Source organism: Babylonia areolata, chromosome 23, assembly GCF_041734735.1.
Source record: "Babylonia areolata isolate BAREFJ2019XMU chromosome 23, ASM4173473v1, whole genome shotgun sequence".
NCBI classification, from domain to species: Eukaryota; Metazoa; Mollusca; class Gastropoda; order Neogastropoda; family Buccinidae; genus Babylonia; species Babylonia areolata.
The window spans coordinates 13,216,401-13,242,518 of record NC_134898.1 but is presented as its reverse complement, the minus strand read 5'-3'; the positions used below and the strand labels follow the sequence as shown (position 1 = coordinate 13,242,518).

General features: G+C 43.0%; 2 protein-coding genes across 3 annotated transcripts in view; both read left to right on the top strand.

Moving 5' to 3' along the window:
* The window catches only part of LOC143298288 (uncharacterized), a 62,814-nt gene extending 50,203 nt beyond the window's left edge, over positions 1 to 12,611 (top strand). Inside the window, exons 14-17 of the mRNA XM_076611107.1 lie at positions 1,123 to 1,163; positions 8,840 to 8,922; positions 10,353 to 10,451; positions 12,426 to 12,611. Coding sequence (XP_076467222.1) covers positions 1,123 to 1,163; positions 8,840 to 8,922; positions 10,353 to 10,451; positions 12,426 to 12,611 — 409 coding nt within the window. The remainder of the gene's footprint in view (positions 1 to 1,122; positions 1,164 to 8,839; positions 8,923 to 10,352; positions 10,452 to 12,425) is intronic.
* Positions 12,612 to 13,757: 1,146 nt separating this feature from the next.
* LOC143298371 (uncharacterized) overlaps positions 13,758 to 26,118 on the top strand; it is a 128,794-nt gene continuing 116,433 nt past the window's right edge. For both annotated transcript variants that reach the window (XM_076611274.1, XM_076611273.1), the window contains exons 1-4: positions 13,758 to 13,846; positions 17,778 to 18,789; positions 19,343 to 19,489; positions 23,966 to 24,026. In XM_076611274.1, coding sequence (XP_076467389.1) covers positions 13,768 to 13,846; positions 17,778 to 18,789; positions 19,343 to 19,489; positions 23,966 to 24,026 — 1,299 coding nt within the window. In that variant the 5' untranslated portion in view covers positions 13,758 to 13,767. The remainder of the gene's footprint in view (positions 13,847 to 17,777; positions 18,790 to 19,342; positions 19,490 to 23,965; positions 24,027 to 26,118) is intronic.

Here is a 26,118-nt window from a genome sequence, read left to right as displayed (position 1 = left end):
TGGCTCAGTATGAACGTTGGAGACGTATGTAATGCTGAGAACTCTGAACTCTCGTTGAATTTGCATGGGCATTTGACTTCATGTGTGTGTGTGTGTGTGTGTGTGTGCGTGCGTGCGTTTCTGTTACTGTTGTTGTTGTTGCTCTTATCCCCTGATTGGCCATGGGTATTTGACTCGAGTCACAGTAAACATGCGAACCAAGTATGATGTTCCTCTTAACCCGTGCTTAATTTCTGCTGTGGAAATTGACTTGATTAATTCCCGTAAACATGCGAGCCGTTTCATGTTTATGTTTGTTATTTTTATTGCAGTGCATATGACAACGTTTGTTCTCAATGCCTCCGTGTTCTGTTTTGTAAACGTCATGTGGAACAAATCGACCCAGCTGTGTACGTTAAGGAGAATGATTATTAAAAGTTCGGATATATCGCTTCTGTTTATTAAACATAATATTGCTCTTTGCCAGCCGCAGCTATTGGTGTGTGTGTGTGTGTGTGTGTGTGTGTGTGTGTGTGTGTGTGTGCGTGCACGCGCGCTCCTGAGCAAGCATTTATATTGTATGTTTTAAGTGCATATGTTCATGTGTGTGTGTGTGTGTGTACACAATATAAAGTGGAGTGATAGCCTAGAGGTAACGCGTCCTCCTACGAAGCGAGATACTCTGAGCGCGCTGGTTCGAATCACGGCTCAGCCGCCGATATCTTCTCCCCCTCCACTAGACCTTGAGTGGTGGTCTGGACGCTAGTCATTCGGATGAGACGATAAACCGAGGTTCCGTGTGCAGCATGCACTTAGCACACGTAAAAGAACCCGCGGCAACAAAAGGGTTGCTCCTGGCAAAATTCTGTAGAAAAATCCACTTCGATAGGAAAAAGAAATAAAACTGCACGCAGGGGGAAAAAAAAGAAAAAAAGAGTGGCGCTGTAGTATAGCGACGCGCTCTCCCAGGGGGGAGCAGCCCGAATTTCACACAGAGAAATCTGTTGTGATTAAAAGAAATACAAATACAAATACAAAATATGTATTATATATATATATATATATATATATATACACACACATAGAGAGATGTGAGAGAGAGAGAGAGAGAGAGATGAATAGACTGCCATTTGTCTGTTTCAGATCCAACCTAGAACTGGCAGAAAAGTATCACAAGGCAGAACGTAAGCATAACCTTTGGACTGTTCTCTCATTTGTAGGTGGTATGGATGGGTGTGTTCCTCTGTAGCATTCCCACCCATCATCATAGTCAGATTCAGCAATATCATCCTCACCATCAATAAAAGAATTCTGTGTATCATTCTCACCCATCGTCATAAAAATGTTATTAAACAAAATTCACCCGTATTACACTTGCCCGTCATTATGAAATCGTCATTAGTATCATTCTTACCCATCATTGTGCTATCATATGTATCATCTCATCACCCATCATTATGTAAACATTTTCAGTATCATCCTTTCCCATCATTATAAAAGAATCATTTACATCATTCTCACTCATATCATACAAGTATCACTAGTATCATCCTCACCCATCATTATAAAACTATCATCTGTGTTATTATCACCCATCATCATAGATTTTAAAAAATCATCAGCATCACCCTCTGTCATCGTTTTAACAGAATCATGTGTATCATTCTTACCTGTCGTTATATACGTATCATGTCTCACCTTCACCTATCACCAGAAATATATCAGCAGGATCACCCTAAGCCATCATTATAAAAGAATGTTCGGTATCTTTCTCACCCATCATTATAAACGGATCTCCAGTTACTCCCTAACCCTTCATTATGGAAAATACCATCTGTGTCACTCTCCAACAATATGAATGCATCACCTGTATCGACCTCTCTCTCCAAATAGAATAATCTGTATCACCCTCACCTATTATTTGTATCAGTCTCAACCATCACTATATTTTTCCCCATGGTCGTTCAAGCCACTGCCTCACGGTGATTACGATTTCGATTTCTTCTTCGCTTCTCTTCGTGCCCAGGTGTTTTGTGCTTGCGGCTTCATGGAAATGATGGTTGCATTGTGAAACTCTATGATTTCATTCATTATACGACCTTCAAAACGGGGGTCTCTACTCCGTATTTAGAATCAGAAACGACACTATTGAGCACATCCCAAGTGAGTCAGCAGTACATCATCCATGGCGACTGACTTCGGTGGCTGTGACTGTGACTTGACAGGGCGTGGTTGTGTTGAAGGAGAGGTCAGGATGAGTTACTTCCACGAACAGACGTTGAAGACAAGGCAAAAAAGACGCGTCAATATTGTAAGCCCAGCTCAACCATTTAATGTTTCCTGCTGGGAAAATAACACCAGACGTGTGGTTTTGTGCACAAGATTGACCGTACTAATGGAGAATATCGTTTGTTGGTAGGCTACGTATGAGTTCTGTGGAGAATACGCGCACCCAAGTATACGTTGCGGCTTCGTGTCATGTCTTCAGAACTCTCTAGTGTCAGTCTCTGCCTGTGTGCCTGTCTTGCTGTCTGGTTCTCTTTTCAAAGTTTTCCATTTTCTAACTTCTCTCTTTCACAGTCTTTTCCTTTCTGCGTCTATCTATCTGTCTCTCGTCTCTTCGTCGTCTGCCTTATCTTCTTGCCATGAATAATCTGCATGAATTTGTGGTTTCGACCGTCCCCCTTCCATTCACCAAACAAACAAGATCTCGAACATATAAGTTATAACACACACTCACGCACGTTTTCTTTAAACAAATCTTTGCGTGCTCACTGACGCATGAACACACGTACTCTGCTACGCATAGACACACACACACGCTTATGTCGGGAAATGGCATCAAGTCCCCCCAAAGTGCTATTTTTTAACATTCTGCACGTGCGAAACACCAGAGCATGACAGACTGACGTCGTTTTCGTTGTGTGTGGCTTCTGTCACAAAGTCAGATCATGCCATTTTTTAGAATCACGAAACAGATTTCGCATTTACGTGGAGCAGGTTGAGACGAAGAGCAGGTGTGCTTCGGAAAGACCAAGAAAATTTAACGTTTGTCCTACGTCAGCCTTGAGCAATAAGTTTATTTTGGTAATTCTCGAAAAGTGAACTCGCGTGTAGTCTATAACGTGCAGCGAGATTTGACACTGAACTGGGAAATACCTAGTGCGTCGTTTGCATACCACATTTGTGATATGTTCCGGGAGTTATGTGTGGTATTGGAGAAGTGCTGTGTTCATGAATCCATTGACACTAATATCTCACAGACGGTCAACTTCCTTTGCGCTTCCAACAAGTAACAGTCAGAACAGTCTTTGCAGCGTCAGGGCAGATCATTTTCGGTTTGGTTTCGGAGTGGACGACCGACTTCACACGTGGTAATTTTCACCATGTCTGGAGGATCCAACTGCGCTGTTGTTGACTGTCCTGCACAGAAAGCTAAAGACAGAGGTCCCACCTTTTATGTTTACTCGAGAAAGGGATCAACAATGAACGGAGGAACGCTCTGATTTGAAAATAATAAATCGTGTCGACCACGGCTTTAATTTTCGAAACATTTACCTCACCTCGGCAAGCTGATCCACATGTCTGTGTTGTCATCCTATGGACTGCAAGTCGACTCTCACGACTGTCTGTCTAAAGTCTCGTCCAGCACTTCAACACATACAGTTTTACATGAGTCATAAGACGACTGTCTTGGGAATGTGTTTCTGTGATGCAGCGGAGTGCAGAAAGATGCACAGGTTTGCTTGTTCATTGGTCTGTTACGTCTTGAAGAGGTAAGATATGGTAGACAAGTCATAATGGCGACGCCTTTCGTTTAGCGTGTAATTCCGCTTGATTCCGCCCTGTCAGACTGCTGAAAGCGTGTCTGGCAGAAGAAAGGTAACCCACATCCACTCTGAAATACATTATTTGGTTCTTCAAAAATCGCAAATGCCAGTCCACCCAGAAGCCCCCCTCCCCCCCCCCCCCCCCCCCCCTTGAATGAAGGTATGTTCAGATAATCCCGAGAAGACATGAGAATGATAGCCTTAGAACGAAAAAAATCGCTTTGGTTTTAGTGTTTTTCCTCGTGTCTGTATGGTGTTGGGCCAGTTAGGAATTATCCTTGTGTGTGATGGTTGTGAGAAGCATTGTTGATATTGTGTTTTGTCAGACATAAGAATCGGCAACACGGAAAGGCCCGGTGCAAATCACCGAGCTGAATAGGATACTTTTCAGCTCGATGGTCCAAATGTAAGCTTCAGATAATCACTAAACACAGGAATATTAAATACAACTCACACATACACACTCTCTCAGTTAATCGTTAGGAATGGAATGTGCCACTTTGCCAAACAGTAGATGCTTGTATTCAGAGTCCTGTTCGTTACTGACACGAAGAGGCACGGGAAGGAAAAGACGGCTGCAAGGGAAACGCCCTCATTTGCGGCACGTATTCAGTTAGTACAAATGGGGGAAATAATGTCATAAACGCAAGACGTATGCTTTCGCGCGCGCGCGCACACACACACACACACACACACACATGCACGCGCGCGCTGGATATTTTCTTTCTGATAGTAAACAGTAACAGTAACTAATCAAACCTCAGCATGCACGTTAATTAAGTATGGAGTACCACAGGGATCCATCTTACTCTAAGGGCCAATTCTCTACGTATGTCAACAACTTGTCTTGTTTCAGGAAATGTAAATGTTAAATATATGTAGATGACACCTCTTTCCATTTAAGCAATTCAGATTCATGTAAACTTACAGATGAACTTCAAGATAAAATTTATAGATTTAACGATTGGGCACAGTTGAACCACATGTCTTTAGATGCAGAAAAAAAACAACAACAAAAAACAACATGGTGCATGTATGCATCCGTATGACAGAAAAGACAAAGGATGAAACATGAATTCAAACCAGTATTTGTAGAATAAAACAGAATTGAACAGGTTGATTCACATACACTTCTGGGTGTCTTTATTGACAAAGATCCCTCTTGAACCGTATGACCTGCTTAAGAAAATGTCTCTCCAATGAAATACTTGAGTTAGCAAAAGTAAAGAAAAGAATATCGACGTCCATTCATAAGCTTTTTTTCTGTGCACATGTTCTACCAATCATAGATCATGCGCCAACTTTATGGGATAAATGTAGCAATAGGAATTTTTAATATATTCACCGAATATATAAAAGAGCATTAAAGTTAGTGTCGTTGAAGTCGAGCTCCCTGATCCCAGTGGATTAGAAACAATCTTACATATCATCATTCTACAGCAGACTGGCCTTTATCAAGGCTGCTTGCATGTACAATATTATAAGTTGAAATGCTTCCCAAAATATTTCAGATGATTTTGAAACTAACGACCACAGACACAGCCATATGTTATTTATACCTTGACCGAGAAATAACATTTACAAATCCAGATTCTTATACTCTGGTGGAATAATCTTCAACTCACTTTTTTTTTAAAGTGTTAAGAATAAGGTCGTGTTTTAGGGGAAAAAAATCACAGACCATCTCAGTTCATTGAAAGGAGAGCAGTAATACCTATCTACCACTTTATTTCGTGTACGCTCTTATTGGCAATGTATTTGTATTGTATGAGGGTGGGTGGGTGCAAAATGGAGGATGGGGTAGAGGTATGGTGTTTGAGCATATGAGGTTTTTTTGTTTGTTTGTGTGTGTGTGTGTGTGTGTGTGAAACATAAATGCAGTTATGTATTCGTTATCACACGAATCTTTTGTGTATGTATATGTATGTATTTCGATTTTTTCTTGTCTAGTCTGTCTGTCTGTCTATTGTGGGTGTGTGTGTGTGTTTGAGAGAGAGAGAGAGCGAGAGAATGTGTGTCTGTTCTCTGTTGTTTTTTCCCCCAAATGTCGTTTATTGATACCATGCTTGTGCCTATCTATGCGCGCGCGCGCGTGTGTGTGTGTGTGTGTGTTATTATTACCATGCTTATGCCTTTATGTAGTATTGTGTTCGCATGCTATGACTTTAAGTAGCATTTTGTAGTGCAAGCAGTGACATATATAATGTATTGCGTAGTGTAGACCCTGTTTCAGGGCGGGGACTGGATGAAAAAAAGCGCGCAAGTGCTTATCGATTATCCTTGATAATAAAGAATCTTGTCTTGTCTTGTCTTGTCTTGTCTCTCTCTCTCTCTCTGATGGCTTGTTAAAAAGCAGTTGTGCATTCAGTGATCATCGTGAAATAAAATTTTGACATATGCACGCACGCACGCACACGCGCGCGCACACACACACGCGCGCGCGCGCACACACACACAATTTGAGAGAGAGAGAATGATTGCATTTAGGAAATTACATAAGCATTATGACCGGACTGCTTTTAGGACATCCCTGTCTTTTTTCCTTCCAATTTAATTCTCCTTGCTCAGAAATATTTTATTCATCACAACTAGTCCGGATTAAAAGGGACTATCCCTTCTATGCACTCTTCAATCGAAATGGACTTTTTTTTTTTTTTTTTTTTTTTTTTTTTTTTTGTAATGGCAGTATTGATAGTTTTTCAGACAGAGAGAGAGATGTTTTTTGGGTTTTTTCCTACAGAGAGTAATCTGCCCTTGCGCCCACTGGCTGCACTGTGTTGGTCTCTGCCTTTTTGTGTGTGTTTTCTTTGGTTTCACTGCTCTGTTCTGGACATTTTTATATCAACGTGTGCGTTTTGCTTCCAGGACTCCGAAGGTCAGAACAATTTTGTTTATTTTCATTTTATTTAAGAATAATTTGACATTTAATGTTCGTATTATTTTTGTATCTATTTCCAAACGGATACAAATGAATCCTGCTCACATGACCCTCGTTATCGTGTCAGCGACCATCGCCCCTGCTCACGATACTCTCTGCCTTTGGTACGTTTTGCACGTGCCCAGCCCTCTCACACCGTCCGACCTCTGCTCTCGCACTGCCACTGTCACCATGGCGAACATCAATGACATCAGAGCATTTCAAAGTATGTCATGGCATAAACAACACCGCAGACTACACGACGACACGACACAACGCATCATCAGCCTGGGCATCGGCAGACCGAAGACGAAGAGAGGAACCAGAGCGGGCAGACTTCGCCGTTTGTGGGGCTCTGTGCCCTGCACTGATCGTCCTGTTTCCGATGTCAGCCTTGCCGTTGCTGCGACTGTCACTGACAACGTTACATCTGCTGACCTGTCTGGCGTGTCCAGCATCTCCTCTGACGTTGCTCCCGCTGTATATCACGTCAGCACAACTGAAAGTACTGCAAAAAATTTATCAGTCAGACATATCAGTCCTGCTGCTGTCAATTGCGGCGCATCAGTTCCGTCCAGAAATACCTGTCCACTGACGCAACATCTAAACTTGTTTCTCTCATTCTCTCTCGCCTTGACTACTGTAACTCTGTATTGTCTGGTTTGCCTATTTCATCCATTCAATCCCTTCAGCGCATACAAAACTCTGCTGCCCGACTCGTCCTCAGAAAGAAAAGATCTGAGCACATCACTCCTCTTTTGCAACATCTCCACTGGCTACCTGTCTCACACAGAATAAAGTACAAGATCAGCACTCTATGTTATAAATGTATTCACAAAATTAATCTGCCCCTTCCTATCTCTGTGACTGCCTTCACCTCTACACTCCACCTCGCTCTCTGCGATCGGCTTCGGATCCACTCTGTTTACGCATAGCCAGATTCAAACACTCGACTGTTGGCCGCCATTCTTTCTCTGTCTCTGGACCTTGCAATTGGAATGAACTTCCTCTTTCTCTTCGTCAGCTCTCCGCACTCGGCTCTTTCAAGTTTGGTCTTAAAACCCACCTCTTCCCAAAATAGCCTCCCTTCCCTGCCTCTTCCTTGTCTTCGGTTCTTCCAGTTTCAGGGTCATGCATGCGTGTGAATGACTGGTGCGAAAGAGCTTTGATTTGTCTCTGCACAAGATTCAGCGCTATATAGATATAATAATAAAAATAGAGGAGGTTGTGGGTGGGTCTGAGTATGTTATTTTCAACAGCTTCAGTTTCTCATTTTTTTTCTTTTTTGTCTTGTTTTAACTTGATCAGTTGGTCATGTTGCTGTAAATTGATATCATTTAAGTGTAAGAAACACAGGGCAGCCACTATTCTTTTTTGCTCTGTGTGTGTGTGTGTGTGTGTGCGTGTGTGTGTGTGTGTGTGTGTGAGTGCGCGAGCGCGCATGTGTGTGTTGTCCCTTTTTGATAGTAATTAGAAATGTTTCCTTTTCAGTTTTTATTAGGCCGCGTTTAGTGATAGTTGCATACCCAATGGATGTTCCGCCTACTATTTACAGGTTAGGAACGAAACACACATTGAAATACCAGGAAGACAGTTATCATTGACATGTTTGGACATGGCCGCTCTTGTTTTCTGTAGGAAATTCGGTGTTGCAACCGAACTGCATAAAGACTATGGCAGGGGCTAAGCGGAGGATAATGGGAGTTGGGATGATAACAGAAGACTGAAAGAACCAGTCCGTATCTTTCGTATGTGAGCACAGAAATGTCACTTCAGACGTTGTGCTTGAACTCGCATTTTGCTGACATCCTTAGGTTTCGGGGTTTTTCTTTTTCTTTTTTTTTTTAAACATGGCATGAGATTTGCCCTCAGATGAACTAAGCCCTGAACGATGGAGTTCGTTATTGGTGAACTGGAATTTGAATGTGCAACACTTGTTCCAATAAAGCTATTGCCGACCTTCGAACTTTTTAAGTGCACGCCACGCAAACTTCAGAAATGGACCTGTTATGTAGACTTTGTCTGTCGTCAATTCTGAAGCTACGATGTCAAATTTGAAGAGAGAGAGAGTGCTTGTGTGACGTACGCCTAAAATAAACGTCTGTTTTTCCAGTCAAAATCACCGATTTGCAAGAGGAAGCCCATGAAGCGACGCTGCAGCTGGAGCGGGAAAAGCATAGATGTTCAAAATTAGAGGTATTTCGCTCATTTTGTAAATTTATTGTATTTCATTGCATTTCGTTTGTCAAAATTTATCGTAAGAATTAAATTTTGTTCCGTTTGTTTGAATGAGAGCTTTTACTTTTCTTTCAGTAGGAATGGCATGCAAGTCCTAAAGGCTGTGCCTCTCTCGCCAAGATCCTTTTTTTGTGTGTGTACCGTATGTCTATAAGTGTGCGTTTGCGTGTGTGTGTGTGTGTGTGCGGACGCGCGCGCCTGCGTGTGTGTGTGTGTCTGTGTTCGTGTCTGTGTATATGTCTGTATGTAATCCGCATTCGTTTGTAATCCGCCTCCAGTGGGCCTTATTTTCTTTCCCACTTCCACGTAATACTGAGGATATGACTCACACAGTCGGAACTGGCTTTTAAAAATAATTTGCTCAACGAACCATTCTTTGTTTATGTGCGGCTGTCATCGCTTCCTTCTGTAAACAGCCTTGGTGAACATGCCTGTTATATTTTCTTAGACCTGCACTGGTTGCCTTGAAAACTTGTCTAAGATTTTCTATCATTGCACAACAAAACTATCAGTGTCCCTAACAAGTCTGATGTTTTTTCAATCGGTTGTTCATGTCACAAATGGTAACAAGGAAGAAGGGAAGAATTTCCTGTGTCCATGCCAGGTATCGAACAAGCAAGTTTGGGTTTGGGTAAGTTCAGAACCCCCAAGGGTGTATTTTTTCGAAATTGTCTCCCAAACACTTCACACGAGCATATGTGCACAGCACACTCACACACACACACACACACACACACACACACACACACACACACACATTCGTGCGCGCTCGCGAATAAACGTCTGCCGATGCAGCGTGCTGAATCATTGTAGGTTTGCTGCCAACTGGAACGGAAAGCTATCCCAACTGGGAGAGAAACTTGTCAGGGTACGCATGAGAAAACAAAAATCACCACAACCATCATACCCAACTGCACCCCCCCTCACCCCCCATAGTAGATTTTTTTTTTCTCTGGTGCGGGTCAGTTTATGTGTCAGAATAGTTTTTATGTAGCAGTTGACAACATCGATTGGTTTATGATAAATGAATAAGATAGGTTGTTGGCATGGTTTTATATATCTTTTGTCAATCAATGTGATGGCTTTTGGGGACGGTGGTGTTTTTATCTTATTTTCTTATGGGGTTGTGTGTGTGTGTGTGTGGGTGTGTGTGTGTGTGTGTATGTATGTATGTCTGTGTGTGTTCTTTCGTTCGTTAGTTTAAAGTATTTTCACGGACAGTGATTTTTGTCGTATTGTGTGTGTGTGTTTGTGTGTATGTAGTGTGTGTGTGTATGTGTGTGTGTGTGGTTTGATCGCCGTGATAAATCTAGTCCCGGTCGGCCGGTATGATGAAATACAAAAAGCAGGCTCACGTGAGACAAATGGTTTTGTCAAATGTCTCCCAGGAGGCAGTCAGCAGCAGCACTCTGGCCAGACAACTGGATTTGCGGGAGATCTGGCGACTGGTGCAGAAAGACGTGGAGTCGGAGTTCTTAACCACCCAGGTAGGGGAGAGGGAGGGAAGAGTGAGTGAGTATCGTGAACCTGGGGTTTCAGCCAAGTTGCGTGCGTGCGCGCGCGCGTGTGTGTATGTATGTGTGTGTGTGTTTGCGTGTGTATGTGTGTGTGTGTGTGTGTGACAAAGACGGGATATTTATGGTTTTGTGTTCTTTGGCTACAGGCCCATACATAAACCACGCACATTACAATAGGGAGGCATTGAAAGAGAGGGACCGGGAAGGGGGCAGCAAGATTATGCAAAATAACAATATTATCATGCGTTCTTTTGTGTATCCTTACGAGCGCGCGCGCGCGTGTGTGTGTGTGTTTAATTGACTGTGCTGGTGTTTTCATCCAGATTTGGGTAATAATCCCAAGAAAATTAGCACAAACCGCATATGTATGGACATGTTATTATCAAGAGAGTCTGGAGAATAACATTAACATGATTGATTTACCGGTCAGTTTTTTCTCCACGCTTTTACCAGTGTAGCATAGCGCACTAGTATTGCTCTCGCCAAACATGTATACCCACGGTGGTATTTCTTTTTTTCCTCACCCTGTTGAAGCGGTTATGACATAAGCCAAAAAATACATCCCTTCCTTGTCTATGCCGAAAACATGTCTGATGCAAGATGACCACCTGATGTACACTTATCTATTCAACAGTTACTTGAATGGCGTGTGCAATAATGTTTAGGACATCGACGTCCATTTGTGAGATATGAGCATCTGATCATTATCGTGCCTCGTGAGTCCAAGGTGTAGATAAATCACCATCATCACAGTCGTCGTCGTCATCACCATCAGCATCATCATCATCACGGCTTTGATAGTTTCTGGATGGGCCATGTTCTGTGATTCATGTTTGCAAGCTTTTTACATAAAATGACTGCTGATGTTCATGAATGTACTCTTAAAAGGAATGGTGAACATCAGCGTTTACAACAGTGATTGGATATAACATAATTACCATGTGAAAACCATGATAACGAAGACGCACACAAGCAATAAAAGGAAAAGGAACGGAAGGGGTGGAGGCAAGTTTGGGATAATTATGCACTGGAATCATCCAGGTTCATTTATAATTATGCGTTGATCTCATGTCAGATTAGAGTTGTAAAAAGACAAAACAACCCTGAATACATTGCGTTAAAAAAGTACAATCAGTACTAGGCATTTTTTGCTGTTGTTAATGCCATTCGAAATGGTTTATCGGGAGTTGAGCTACAATGCTCTTTAATAAAAGCATCAACGTTCATTTTTTTCTCCTTTTTTTAATGTCAAGTGAACGGAAAGTGTGGAAAGCCGATTAAAATGATCTGGTCACATCTTAGGAACGACATCACACGGTCGGCAGTGCGCAACAACAAATCTGTATATTATTACAGATCTTATGCATGTCGCACGATGGAAAGCTATCTGCTGTTCTTTAACGTCCAAATGGCTTTTACGCGGGCTAAGTTCAAGTATCATTTTGAAAATAATCAAGCTGCTATTGTTTGCTGTTGCAGATAAAGACGTGAATATTGGTGATTGCGGGTAAAAGAGAATTGTCGACAGTTAAAAACCACAGTAGTAAATCATATTCTGGCTACTGCCTGCCCTCAATTTATGTTTTATTCAACATTCATTTCAGTAGCAGACGAACAAAAAATCGATCAGATTAAAATATTGGTCTCTGCGCGTTATGTATGCGTGCGCGTGCGCTCCCGCGCCTTATGTATGTGTTTGTGTGTGTGTGTGTGTGCGTGTGCATGCGTGCGTGCGTGCATGTGTTTGTGACTGCTCATATTGAGAAAATGACAACATGGCTTTGTCAATGGACGCTTAATACGTGTGCGGCGATGAAAACGTGCATGTGTGCGTGCTTTTGCCTCACGCATATGTAACTGCAAACGGATGCATGACCTAACGGTTTTTGTCATCTCACTCGCTACCCTATTTGTCTGTTCTATTCTCTTCTCTTCAACAACCAGGATGGCTCAGAGCTTTCATCGTCCTCGGAGGAGATTAAGGAGAGAATCCTCCAAGAGATCAAAGCCCGCGACAGCAGCAGGCTGAGCCGCATGGGCATGGGGGAGGGTAGCATGGTAAGCATGTGTATGGTGCGGGCTCAAGTCAGCCTTTTTGGGATCGTGCTGGTTGGTTTTGTGAATGATTAGAGAAATTTCATTGGTTCGTTAATGTAACTGGAAATGTCTGGGAAGACGGTGGGTGAGAGTGGCAAGTCTGGCAGGTCTGTCGTGTTAGTGTCCCTGTCTGTCTTTCTGTTTATCTGCCTGTCTGCGTGCCTGCCTGTCTGGCTGTTTATCTCTGTTTCTAATTGATTCTTTAAAGCCACACAGGTCAGCTCATAAGTCATTTTCTTATCAGGTTAGACATAGATTGCGCTGTCACTCACTCACACTCCTCTGTCTGTCTGTCTGCCTCTCTCTTTCACACACACACACACACACACACACACATGAATTACGCAGGTCTAAATTTGCCGGTGTGCCTCTTTTAAGCGCCATGTTAGCCAAAAGGAAATCCAATTAATAAAGCTGAAAGGCACTGGTAACTTTATTTTCTGTGTGTTGATGGGTGGGGGGACGCGTTTGTGTGTGTGCGTGTGTGTGTGTGTATGTGCACGCGCTCGAGTGTGTGTGGGCGTGTGTGTGTGCGCCCGTATCTGCTACTGTTGTTTGCTGTTTTGTCATTGTGTTATTGCCGCTATATTATTGGGGTTTTTTTTCAGCAGTATGGAATCGTCACTCGATTTGTAACAGTAAAAGTCAACGTTAACTAAATGTGTACATCCATGACATCAGTAAATTGATCATTCAACCAGTCAGTCATTTAGATCATCCATCCAGGGTACAGTGCTGGTTTTGTTCAGCCGTACCAATGGCCGACTGTCTGTCTCTGCCTGTCTGTCTGTCTGTCTGTCTCTCTTTGTATGTCTGTCTTTCGGTTTCTCTCTCACTATCTTTTAATCTGTCTTTGTCTCTTCTAGTTTTACTGTCATAATGTGGAAATAATCACTGCCTGTGCTTTTTGTGTGTGTTTTTTTTTCCAGTTTATACTCTCATTTCTCCTGTTTTATGTGCACATTTACTTACTTCCCATTTCAGAAACACATACTGTTCTGTTCACACACACACCTATATATTTTACTTCCCATTTCAAAACCTTATCTTGTTTTGTTCACACACACACACACACACACACACACGCCTGTATAAGGTAGCTTTGGCCTTAATGAATAGATTCTGATTCTGATTCTCTCTCTCTCTCTCTCTCTCTCTGTGTTCACATTTGCGGAAGACTGGCGCCCCGATGAGTGTACCGCTGCAGAGAAAGTTTGGCGGTTACAACTGTGGATACAAATGCCCCTCGCCCAGCACTCCCCTCGTTGGTGAGTAACTCTGTGGACAGTCCGGTGGCTTGTCCCAAGTTGTTTTTTTTTTATCCCTTGTGTAAAAGGTTCTTTTCTTTTCAAATGGAATATTTTACGGCTGTTGTTTTTTTATTTACCGTAATTGGACAGTATGATACATCATTTTGGAAACATTTCTAATTAAAGCAAATAATTGCACTAATGATAGTACAAAAAACAACAAAAGAAAACAACAACGACGACAAAAAAAAGAAAAAAAAAAGAAGAAGAAAAACCCTGTAAACACCGACAAGCAATCAAAAAAGAAAAAAACATACACTTGCTCATTTGTTAAGTTGCTGACAGACAATTTCAGTGAAGCTCTTGAAAATGAAATATACATAAATATTATTCTACAATATATATTTTGATTAAGTAAATTAAGGGAAAGCTGGTACTTAACAAATGTTCTTACATTGAGAACGATTGTTTCAAGGGTTGGCTTGCCCCGGGTTCTAATATATCTCCTATCCTCCTCCATTTATACAAAAGAGGTTGTTTCGCGTTTGGAAAGTCTGCCTGTGATGAAACGCAGTGCACGACAGCCTTTCTTAAACTGGTCAATCCGAAAGTTGGCATTTTGACCCTTTGTCACCTCGTGTAGATTGTTGGCAGATGGGGAGTAGACCCGTAGCAGACAGTATGTTTTCCAGCTGATGGAAACAAGTAACAACCGATACACAGAATGCTTTGACATCGTTCTGGTACAAGTGTACCTTTCCCAGTTCTATAGCCTTTGTCGAAAAGCCACCACACTGAAGAGCAATTAAAGGAATTTATTACTTACTTTTTACTGCAGACACTCCTCTCAATGTACTCTTCAACATCGTCGGTTTATCAGTTCACCTGAACAAAGTAGTTTGCCCTTGCAGTTCTTTGGTACCGCTACCATAGAGGTGAACCTCGCCTAGCCCATTCATGTCAAGTCAGTATCTAGGAAGAAGATAGACACAGTATTGGTCAAGGTCTGATGTTCATGGCATTACCATGGATAGAGAAACCAGCAGTAGGTAGGTCCCTTAAAAGGAGTTTATCACAGCATAATACCATGGAACAAAAGAGAACGGATCTTCTTTTTTTAACACATTCTTGTTTGTGTGGTCTGCCCTGTTCTCAGCTTTTGTTCAGTTGCTCGATGGTTGAGCAAAATACATAACCGTTGCAGCACAAATAGATCCCGACCCCGTGTTCTTTTTTATCTCTTCAACCTACATTTTATCGCTTGATGGTGTGCACCTCTGAGACGTGTTACAAACTAGCGCTGTAGTGTGATTCTTTTAATAGTACGTTTATGTTCGTGTTTTGAAGTAGCTGGGGGGCACGGGGTACGTTTCGGCCGTTTTAATCATGCGGAAAAGTGTATTTTGAAATTACTTGCATAGCATCTCCATAGACTTGCCGGTCATTAGAAAAGCCATTGTCCTATTCTCGTATGTAGGTCAGCGAATGAAATTAATAAACATTCATACAAGAAACAGCAGCAGGGGACTTGTCAGTTTTCTGTTGAGTGCGGGGACAGCGATGTTTTATCATATTCATTGTATCTTCTAAGCTTTGGGATGCATGGCTGTCTCTTCAGTTAGACATGTGCGATTGTTCCTTTGAGTTGTGTGGACTTTCGTTGGAGTGAAACGTGGGTTGTGACATAACAAGAATTCAAACACCCAAGTAACGGTTTATTTGGGATACTTTTTATTTATACCAACATTAATATATAAGTGCGTGTCATTACTGAGATGCAGTTTGTCCCGTTTGTTACATAATGATAATAAGAAAATAACATAATAAAGTAGTTTATTTTAGATTCTTTTATACACATGTGTGTGTCTCCGGTGTGTCTCTGGTGAGAATGAGAGTGCAAAACAATAACAAAAAGTCACTGTAGCCGTAGTTGAGGAAAAACAGAGAACGTGACAGTGACGTTAGTTACTCTCACGCCGATCATCCCGACTTCCCAGTTCATAGACTTACTGGTCTCGTCTGATCCAGGCCCAGTGCTGATAGACCACATGGAGATACAGGTGTTGGGTGGTCATGTGGCTACACACCAGAGGAGACCCTGCACCCCTGCTGTGTTACTTCCTTGGTGTTCAGTCATACCTGTTTTGATTCAGCATTAGCAACACACCACCTGCTAAGGCCCCCCCCCCACACACACACACCCACCCCCACACCCCCCAAGCCCTCCTCCTACCCCTACGGATGACAATAATCGCTTTGTCGTGAAGCCAGCCTGGGTGAGTATTCCCATGATCACCACGACTCTTCGGCGACAGTCCCCGTGAATCTGCCGACACCAAACTGACAATGTCCCGTTGGAATCGAGACCACCACCACTTCCCTACATCGACTGTTCCCAATAAATTGTCGACAACATTCTTAGTGTTTTCTTCAGAGTTATTATACGAACAGTTAGACTATGTAATGTTTTATCCATGAGGACATTTCTTGATGAAGCCACACTCAGTACACACCGTCTCCTAGTCCGTGGAACAGAAGTAAACTATACTGTCAGCCACCCCGTGCCATCTCTTGGAATCAGGGGCAATGGTGCAATAGAAGACACAACAACGTAATTGTGCTTTGGTAAAGAGTGTTTTGAAATGGCAGAGGCTGGCACCTCTTTTGGAAAAGAAATGTTTTGAAACGGGCAAGATTGGCGAAGAAGGATGTTTTGAAAAAGCAAAGATCGGCAGTTTTTGTGCAGCTTTGAGTGTGGGATACCTTCTTGGTGAATCTGTACTTTCGTTATCTTGGTCGGTGAAGAAACAAACTGACGCAGCACTTTGTTGGGCTAACAAACAGATACGACACATCTTGACGTCTCAAACTAACTGTTTGTATCATACATCTTGATCACAAAGCTTCGGAACACACACACACGATAAAAGAGATTAAAAAAAAAAAAAATAAACGTATAACTTGTCTGGGCGCATCAAAAGAAACAAACGACCGCCTCTTACATCTAGATCAGTAACTCCGATAACATAAACACTTACATGCATACATACACACTCTCTCGCTTTCTGTTTTCTCTTCTCTTTGCAGTTTTTCACAACATAACAACAACAACAAAAGCAAACGGTTGTACCTTGTATGTATATCAATGAAAACGTAACACCTAGGTCATGGACACGTTATCTCGACGTATCCAATCAACGAATGATCGCGGACTACATCCACTTCAATGACAACACGGAAGAAATACAAGGCGCTGTGAAATGCGTCGTGCATCAGTGGACGTTTTGACAACATCGCATTAACGTTTTGTCGATAAAAGATCGGGATAAAGTAAAGGTAGAGATTGAAGTCTAAGCCACATGCGACAGTATCGCATGTTGTGGCTACATGCTTCTCCTCGGGGTGTCCAAAGAAATAATTATCGCATGTTGAATGTTAATATTTCCTATGAGAACCACATTTAGATGTCTAGAAGTAGAACGTCAGTGTTAGATAACTGGATACTCGGTTTTTTTGCGGCGAACAAAAAATTAGTAACTTCTCCAACCACATTTCTCTTTGGAAAGTTCGTTCACAGTAATAGGGGAAACGTGGTTTCGTACTTTTGGCAGAACAGATGAAGTTCGAGACGAGTTTCGCTTCATGCTTGAATTGTAAATACAAAATCTCGGAACGCGAAATGGTGTTCACTGAATGTGATGAGAAAGAAAAACATCAACGAAAACAACAGAGACAGCACCGAGGAAAAAAAATGTTATTGTCATTTCTCCTGTCAAACACGTTATGTGCGCGCGATGTGTGTTTTTGTGCGTGCGTGTGTGCGTGTCTGTGTATGTGTATGTGTCTGTCTATATGTCTGTGCAATTGCGTGTGCCTATGTGTGCTTGCTTGTGCCTGTGTCTGTTTGCGTGTGTTTCGGAAGTACAATTCGGCTCCTTTCGTTTTCCAGATGCGTTAGCCATCGACTTCTTCAACGGCAACTATTGCCCGCGGCCAAGGAAGTCCCGTGGAACACGGGGGTCCGACCACGAGGCGTACATGAACTACCTCCGCCTGTCATGTGAGGACGTGGACTGCATGGAGTGCCGGGCTTATCGCCTGGGTCTGGACTTCCACGGTGGGGTAGCCTCCTGTCCCTCCCTGCAGCTCAAACTGGCCCAGGACCTCGCGGTCCCCTTGGGAAGACTGCACGGCGTGGGCACCGCTCTAGACAACAACTACAACTCCCAGCCGGGCTGCGGCCATTTCCAAAGAGACTGCGACGGAGGTGTGGCTTCCACAGCCGAAGACAGCAGTGTGACAGCAACAACCAATGACAACACCTGCAGTCACAGCAGTAACGCAACGAAGACTTCCCCACCGCCACCAGGCGTGTTTTCTCGTGAGGCGGGATCCGCAGTGCACCGGCGTTTAGACTTTCGGAAGGGCGCCATAAGCGGTAACACAACCACAGACAGCCTCACCTCCTGCGCCTCCACCAGCATGGACAGTACTAACTCCAACTCCAATTCAGACTACCACCATCACCAACACCCCCTCTCAAGGTCTGCTGCACCGCCCACAAGAGAACAAACCGACAATCGTATCTCCTCCTCCTCCCCCTCCTCACAACAGCAGTGTTCCCCCGCCGGTTTTCGTCGGCTGAGCTTTCTGGCGGCGGTGGACAAGTCCAAGAAGACAGATGCGGATTGGAACCGGCGACCCAGCTACCGAGCGGCCGTAGAGCCTGGGTATCTTCCTGGGGGCGACCCAAGTGACAATGATCAGCTTCCGAGCTGCCATGTTGACGGGAGAGGGGAGAACAAAATGGTGACGTTTCAGCTTGGAGGAGGAGAGAACGGTGCTGGTGGTGGTGGTGGTGGTGGTGGTCATGCTTTGTCGTTGTCGTCGTCCAGCTTCTCGTCGTCAACGGATTCGGATGGTCCATTTTGGGGACACTGTGCTGCTTCTGGGGCTTTAAGGTAAGAAGGGAAAGCAGAAGGAATAGGCGCAGATTTTCAGTCTCTGTGTGTGTGTGTGATGTACATGGTAAAGCGCATGCTGTAATGACGATGTAAATTTCATTTTCTTTGTAGCTTATGAAGTCGAGTATTTTGACATAAATGTATGCGCATAGCTACGGGCATAGATACGTGGGTGTGTGTGTATGTGTGTGTGTAGAAACAGACAGGGGGTATGCCTTGCCTGTTGTGGAAGTGGGTGTTTGTGCTTTAGTGCCAGCGCGCTCGCGTGTGTCGTGTGTGTGTGTGTTTCTTTTTGCTTCGATGATGTTTGTCTTTCAGTGTGAGTTTGCCCATTTCCTGTGCGTGTTTCCTCCATTGTTTTGATGTTTGTCTTTTTTTCATTCTCTCTGTGTGTGTGTGTGTGTGTGTGTGTGTGTGCGTGCGTGCGTGCGTGCGCACTTGATGTTCTTGTGTTCGTTTGTCTGTCAGCTCACCCATTGTCTGTCCGTGCATTTGAGATATAAGCACATGCCTGTCTAGGGTGTATACCCATTGCATACTGCATGAACAGAGGCCCCAACAGCCAGCCAAGAAAATTGTCCATCCTGCTGGAGGAAGAAGATGCAGATGACTCACAAAAGACTCCAGAGAAACGAAGCTCGCTGTCGTCCGTTTCGCGCAGTCCCACCCCCACGCCACACCACTTTGACTTCAACAGGTGAGTCATTGGATGTTATGCATTGGGAATAGATGGGAGGATGCAGGTTGAAAGATGCGTAGACGATATTTCTTGATTTGCATTGTATTACGTTTTCGTCATAACAGATTTTTCTCAGTGAAATTCGGGCTCCTCTCTCCGGGGAGAGTGTCTCACCACAGTGCAGCGTCGCCATTATTTGTTTTTTTCTTTTTTTCTGTCTGCAAGTATTGATTTCACTATTAAAACAGATTTTCCTAGAGAATTTTGCCAGAGACGACCCTTTTGTTGCCGTGTGTTCTTTTACATGGGCTAAGTGCATTCTGCACACTGGAACTCAGTTCGACTTTGTATTAAAAAAAACTAGACCCAGAACACCACTCAAATGTTAAGTGGAGGGGGAGTGAAAAACCCCGGTCCGTATATGGGATTTGAACCAGCGGGCACTAGCTTCCTAGTCAGGCGCATTACCACTAGGCTAGCGTACCGCGAAAATGTCATGAAACCAAATGACAGAGAGAGAGAGGGAATTTTCTTTTGTTATTTTACCTCTTCTGCTGTTTTTTCCCCTATGCATTTTGTGCGCCTTTTTTTTTCTTTTCTTTTTTTTTTTTTTATTAGGGCGTCGCCACTCGCAAGTGTTCCCGCTTCCCTCACCCCATTTCTTTCCCTGGACAAAGCCACTCACGGTTCGTTCTGTTTGTTGCTAACCAAACGTCATGCCAGCGGTTCACGGAAAGATACCAGTGTCAGTCTGTTTTGAGGTCTCCCGCAAGAGTAGATCCTGCACATCTGCCCGTTGTTCGGTGGTGCCTGCTCTGATTCAGCATTGACAGGATACCACCCTCTAAGCCAATCAGCTGATACTGCAGAAGGATACTTATATAGCGCATATCCTCGGTTCGGAGACCAAGCTCTAAGCGCTTTAAATTGTTTCATGGTAGTTCAGTGGTAACAGCAGTTTTTGAACGTAGACAGGACACATCTTGAGCAGTTTACCGACACCACAAACAGCATCCCGCCAACCACTGCGGAGACCGCAGTTTCGCGCCCTCTTCCCGATTTAGTGTTTCCTCGTGATCCCCGCCCACCCTGCCACCCCATTATATATATATATAGTGTGTGTGTGTGTGTGTGTGCTTACGCGCCCATATGCGTGTGTGAGTGACGAAAACTAATATATCTCTCTTTTCCCGCCTGACGCCACTTGAAATATTAGCACCAAACGCGTGTGCCAGTATCCGCAGTTTTACCCCACCCAGTTTTATTTTTGCAAATAAACTGCGTGCCTTCTTCACTTGCAGAATAATGCACCCCACAGACGCACTTCCTTTTCACACAGAGGCACGAGGTTTGCACCTGTACGTGCAACACGCGGTCTTTCCAGTTCTCACCACATTGCGTCGTTCATAAGCATGTCGTTCCATGCCGCGTATCAGTTACACACAGTGCGACTGCTACCAGTACCAGCATCGTCAGTAACAGTAATAATGATAATAAAACAACAATAATAACAATAACAATAATAATGACAATGATCACAATAATCATAATGATAAGACTGCAATGATTAACAGTGCGAGTGGGTTCTAGGGGAAGAACACAGATAAGAGATCGATTTGGTCAATAAAATTGCTTAATATACACAAAAAAACAATTTGAAGTCAAAAACACACGCGCACGCGAGCCTATTTAAAGAAAAGGAACAGTCATTTTATACCATGCCTGAGTTAACGAAGATTGGTAACAGGCTTTTACTACGCTGTGCCTATCGAGGGCAGTTAGCAGTTATTCAATCGCCTTAACACGAGAACTGCAGCAACAAAAGATTTTTTACTTCCTGAATGCGCAACCCTTAGCCCTCCGCCAGCTTCAAGAGGAAAACAAATTGGCCATAATGACACAATCACTTTGATTAGGCACATTCTTTCTGATGCTCACAGCTTGTGGCGGAGAGAATGAGCTCCAGCCCAGATTCCTGTGACTGCAGAGGCGTCTGATAAGGCCTTTAAGTGCACATTGATCAAGCTTGATGTTTTTGTACATTCTGTGCCCGAAAATTTACAATCCGAGTACCAACACACACACACGCGCACGCACACACGCACACGCACACACACACACACACACACACACACACACATATATATATATATATATATATATATACATGGACGCACGCATTCAGGTAGAGAGGTTGGAGAGGTAGAGGAGAGAGACAGGAAGAGAGATTGAAGGGAAGAAAGAGAGAAACAAAGTGAAAGATGCAACAGGCAGAAACAATGAAGTGGACAGAAAACCCCCACAGTGCACACAAACATCATAACAGCAGGCAGAAAAAGTACACCCGCAAAAATTGGCATCCTCTGTCCCAGGCACTAAACGGGTTTCATTTCGCCAACAGCTGCGCATACCAAGGTCTTCTTATTCGGCGTTAGTAGTTGCAACTCCATGTGCCACTCATCACTTTCTGCAGATAGGCTTTTCCGTGTAAGCCCGTTTTTATCATCCGTTTTAGCAGCCGTACTTCTTCTTCATTTTTATGGAAACTTTGGAATGTTATTGGTTTCATAACCCATGGAACAAAGGTACAATTTTGAAAATTGTTTTAATTAACTAAATAATCAATTAGTTAGAAATCAGTAAATTAGTTAATTGATAAATGTGTTTGTTTATTTGCGTGCATTGTGATCATGTGGGCATGGGCTGAAGGAAACAACCCGCAGGTGGCTGGCTACTTTCTGGCTTGCCTGCCTGCCGCCTCACTCGAAAGCCATCACCACTCATGTGTATTGTATAGCAAACACATGAGGCATATCAGGGAAACAGGGAAACATGTCCACTCCCTCCTTTAGATTTTTTTACTTTTCAATAAGGGGCTCAGTATGTGATTCAACCCATTAGGCGCAGCCAAGGTTCTAGGCACATAATAGTGGAACCGAAGGTCAAGGCAGTAGTAACATCTCTGCCATCGCATCATTCTTGTCCAGGTCTGAGGAGAAGGGGGAAAAAGGAAAGAAAAAAGATAACGAACTGGTGGCTGAATGCTCCCTGACTGGCGGACAGCGGGAGACTATCTGTCTGCCAGTCATAAAAACGGAGACTTGGGGCATGGGTTGAAGGAAACGACCTGCACGGGGCTGGTTATTTTCTGCCTTTCCAGCCTGCCTCCTCACTAGAAGGCCACCGCCACCCAACACTGTACTGTTAATTTGCCAGCACTGGTGCAGTCAGAGCAGCGTGCACGTGTTTCTTACAAGTGAACTGGGTTCACCTTGTCTGTCTCATTCAACAGTATGAACGACCACAGCTTCGAAACCATCCAAACTCAAAGTAATGCATCGGCGACACTGACCACTGGTGACGTCTTCAAGGTCTGAGGCGTTTTTAGGGCTGACCCAGTTTTCATTGATAAGGACTTACAGCGAACAGAAAGTTCGAAGGGACACAGCTGTTTGGTTGTTCAGAGGAAATAATGATTAGTGCAGAGGTTGAAGTTTAAATATCTAAGTTATGCAGATTGCTAGATCAAAATATCTATCAAATGTGACATGGACAAAATACTTCATTTGTTTCAGTTTAAAGTCCGAATCGTGCGAATATCCCACGACCACCACGACCACCACACCTATTTAATTCTTTCATAAGTTCGCTCACCTGCATTGGAATATCACAGTCCCTCTTTGTCCTTCCCCTCATTGTTTTCCACAATGACAGATATTAGCTGCTTGACCTTGAACAGTAACTCAGAACTGCGGAACAGTTTCGGAATGTACGTCATTAATCTGTAGTAATCGTTACTGAAAGGTCTTTATACTGTGGTGGACACGCATGTACGCACACAGAGTAACATGAGAGAAACACTTCAGCATTGATCCGCACTGCGTTGGTCAAAAGACAATGTCTGCACGCTGGTTAATATAAGGGGCCAAGGGGTCAACTGAGCTACTTCCTTTCTGTTCTTTTTTTCCCCCCAAATTGTTTATGTACTTTGTTTACTTTTGCGTTTGACCCATAGCTTGGTACGGGTGTCATGTAGCCTGTGATGAAATTGATCCAGTCAACTAAATGTCATGAGGCGATCTTGAGGAACCTGAAGCAAATTCGTTTATTTTTGTATAAAGGGAAGGGATCGAAATTCACATGATTATATTAAAGTAACATGCATATAATGTCTCTCACAAAAAAGCCTATCCAATTGGTAGTCTTAAATATTAAATGCATCATATGTAGTGCCCCCCCACCCCCTCCACCCAGTTTCCCTCTACCGACCCCACTCATCGATTCTCTGTCAACATATATTTTTTTCCTTATTTTATATTGTTTCGGCATCAATGGAGACAACAATAAATTAATATATACTCTCTGGAAAAACAGGAACGGAAAATAAATGCAGTGTCTGAAAAGTTTATGACCCTGGCATTTTTTACGTATTTCAACAGTCTGCTCCAGTGACTTGCGACTGGATCCTAATCTGGACTGCTGTGTGTGTTTCAGCAACGCTGAGATACACGAATCTGACCCACTGGACGCCCCTAACGAGTCATCGGATGGACAGGTAATGGATTTTTCGTGTTTATCACCCGCACCATGACACAGACCACCACTTCTTACACAGACCGTCATTTTTTGCAAGGACCACTAGTTTTGTTCACAGTCGGTGGAGTCAGGCTGTTGGTCAGTTTCTTTGAAAGGGGATTTTCTGTTTGGGTCTAAGGCAGTTTCACCCGAAAAGACTTTTCCCTTTTTTTACCCGTTTTCATGCATGGCCATTTCCTCCGAAACGTTCGGATTAAATGAGGATTTTGTTTCATTAACCAGGCACTGATCACCATACAACAATACAGTTATTTCGTCTGTTTTTTGTTTGGTCGTGTCAGTTATAGGATTTGTCGACACCACACAGTGCAATTTTTTTCTTTCTACTTTTCATCAAAAGGAGCGGTACTATTGGCAAATCTGTATAAGCGTTTGGAAAAAAAATGTCTCAAAACTTGCTTCTGCCATTTTCAGTAAATTTGCTTCTTGTTTCACTTTCAGACCATAAAAATCAAAATCGAAACACTGCTGCATTGTAACTTGACAAAATGCACATCTGTTCCACAGTTTGTAATGAAAACATTTCATTTCTTTTCTGGAAAAAACAACAACTTAATTCTGCCAAACACAAGAAAAGAAATAACAACCGTATGAAGAATCTGTTCCCGGATGAATAATTGTTGATAGCTTTCAACGCCACGCCCATCTCATAATCAAGCCTTTCAAATGAACTTTTTTCACTCGTTTGTGCTAACTAAAATGATTTTGAGATGGACTTCATAGCCATGATGATTAATGGAACAGGCTCGAAGGAGAGTTTTCATTTTCTCTCATTAAAAAAAGAAGAAGAAAAAGACTGCATCATGCGACCGTTGCATTGTATTGTGTTGCACTGTATTTTATCGTGCCATATTGTATACTTCGTGCATATTTTCCTTTATGAGTTTGTTTGCTTGAGATACAAGGCTGTAGGCGAGCATAATATGTGTGTGGTTGATAAGCCAGCAACGCACAGTGTCGTGTATTTTGTTCATCGATAGCACTGTCTGCCGTTTGACTAGACAACGGGACTTATTGATTTTGGTGACGAAAGAAATTAGCGTGCCAGTCGATTCCTGTAGCTGTATTCACAAGCGGTCGGTACGCGTGTGATTTCTTAGTAGCCATTACTCATTGATTTCTCGGCGATTAAACAGATAAATACGATTGTGCTTTGCAGGAGTCAGTTATCTGTTGTTGCAATGCAAAATCGACGATACGAATAGAACAGTGACACAGTGTTTAGAAGCCCAAAGTCGGTCTGCTTACCCAGTGTTCAAATTATCTGTTGATTTGATTTGTTCCTTTTAATGGGTAAACTCGCTCTCTCTCTCTCTCTCTCTCTCTCTCTCTCTCTCTCTCTCTCTCTCTCACACACACACACACACACACACACACACACACACACACACACACGCACACAGAACGCGTGAACGAACGAACGAACGAACGAAATTTTATATTTCCAGCGTCTAGAGATAAGCATATATAACAAGAATGTTTTTTTCCACCAAGCCCTGGGGTAAAAAGAAATCAAGAAAATCTTAAGTAAATAAAAGAAGGAAAAGGAATACAGAGAGTAGTAATGGGGCGTGAGGGAGAATGGAAGAAAGATACAGAGAAGAGAGGAGAGTCAAATGCTTAAATACATACAAAAAGATGACATGACAAAAATTAATAAAGAAGAAAATGAGGGTAACATGGAAGAGGGAGAGAGAGAGGCACATTTCAACAATCAGTAATGTCAGAACCAATATTGAGAATGAATTACAGTCATCAACAGTATTATAAAATGAGTTGCGTTTTAAGTTCTTCATGATTATTATGTTTGCGAGTGATTTTCCTGACTGCAGGCAGATTGTTTCCCCGTGAATTTTGATAGTTTTTAACACTACATTCCACAAGCATCCTCCTGAATAAATGAGACTGCGTATGGCGGATTGGGTTCGTTACGAATTGGCTTCTTAAAGAGGAGCAGTGCCAGACATAATTTTAAACATAGGAAGTACCTTGTTAAGCTTCGATTGAAGTGGGTGAATATTTAACTGTTTGTAATCAGATACGGATAAAGA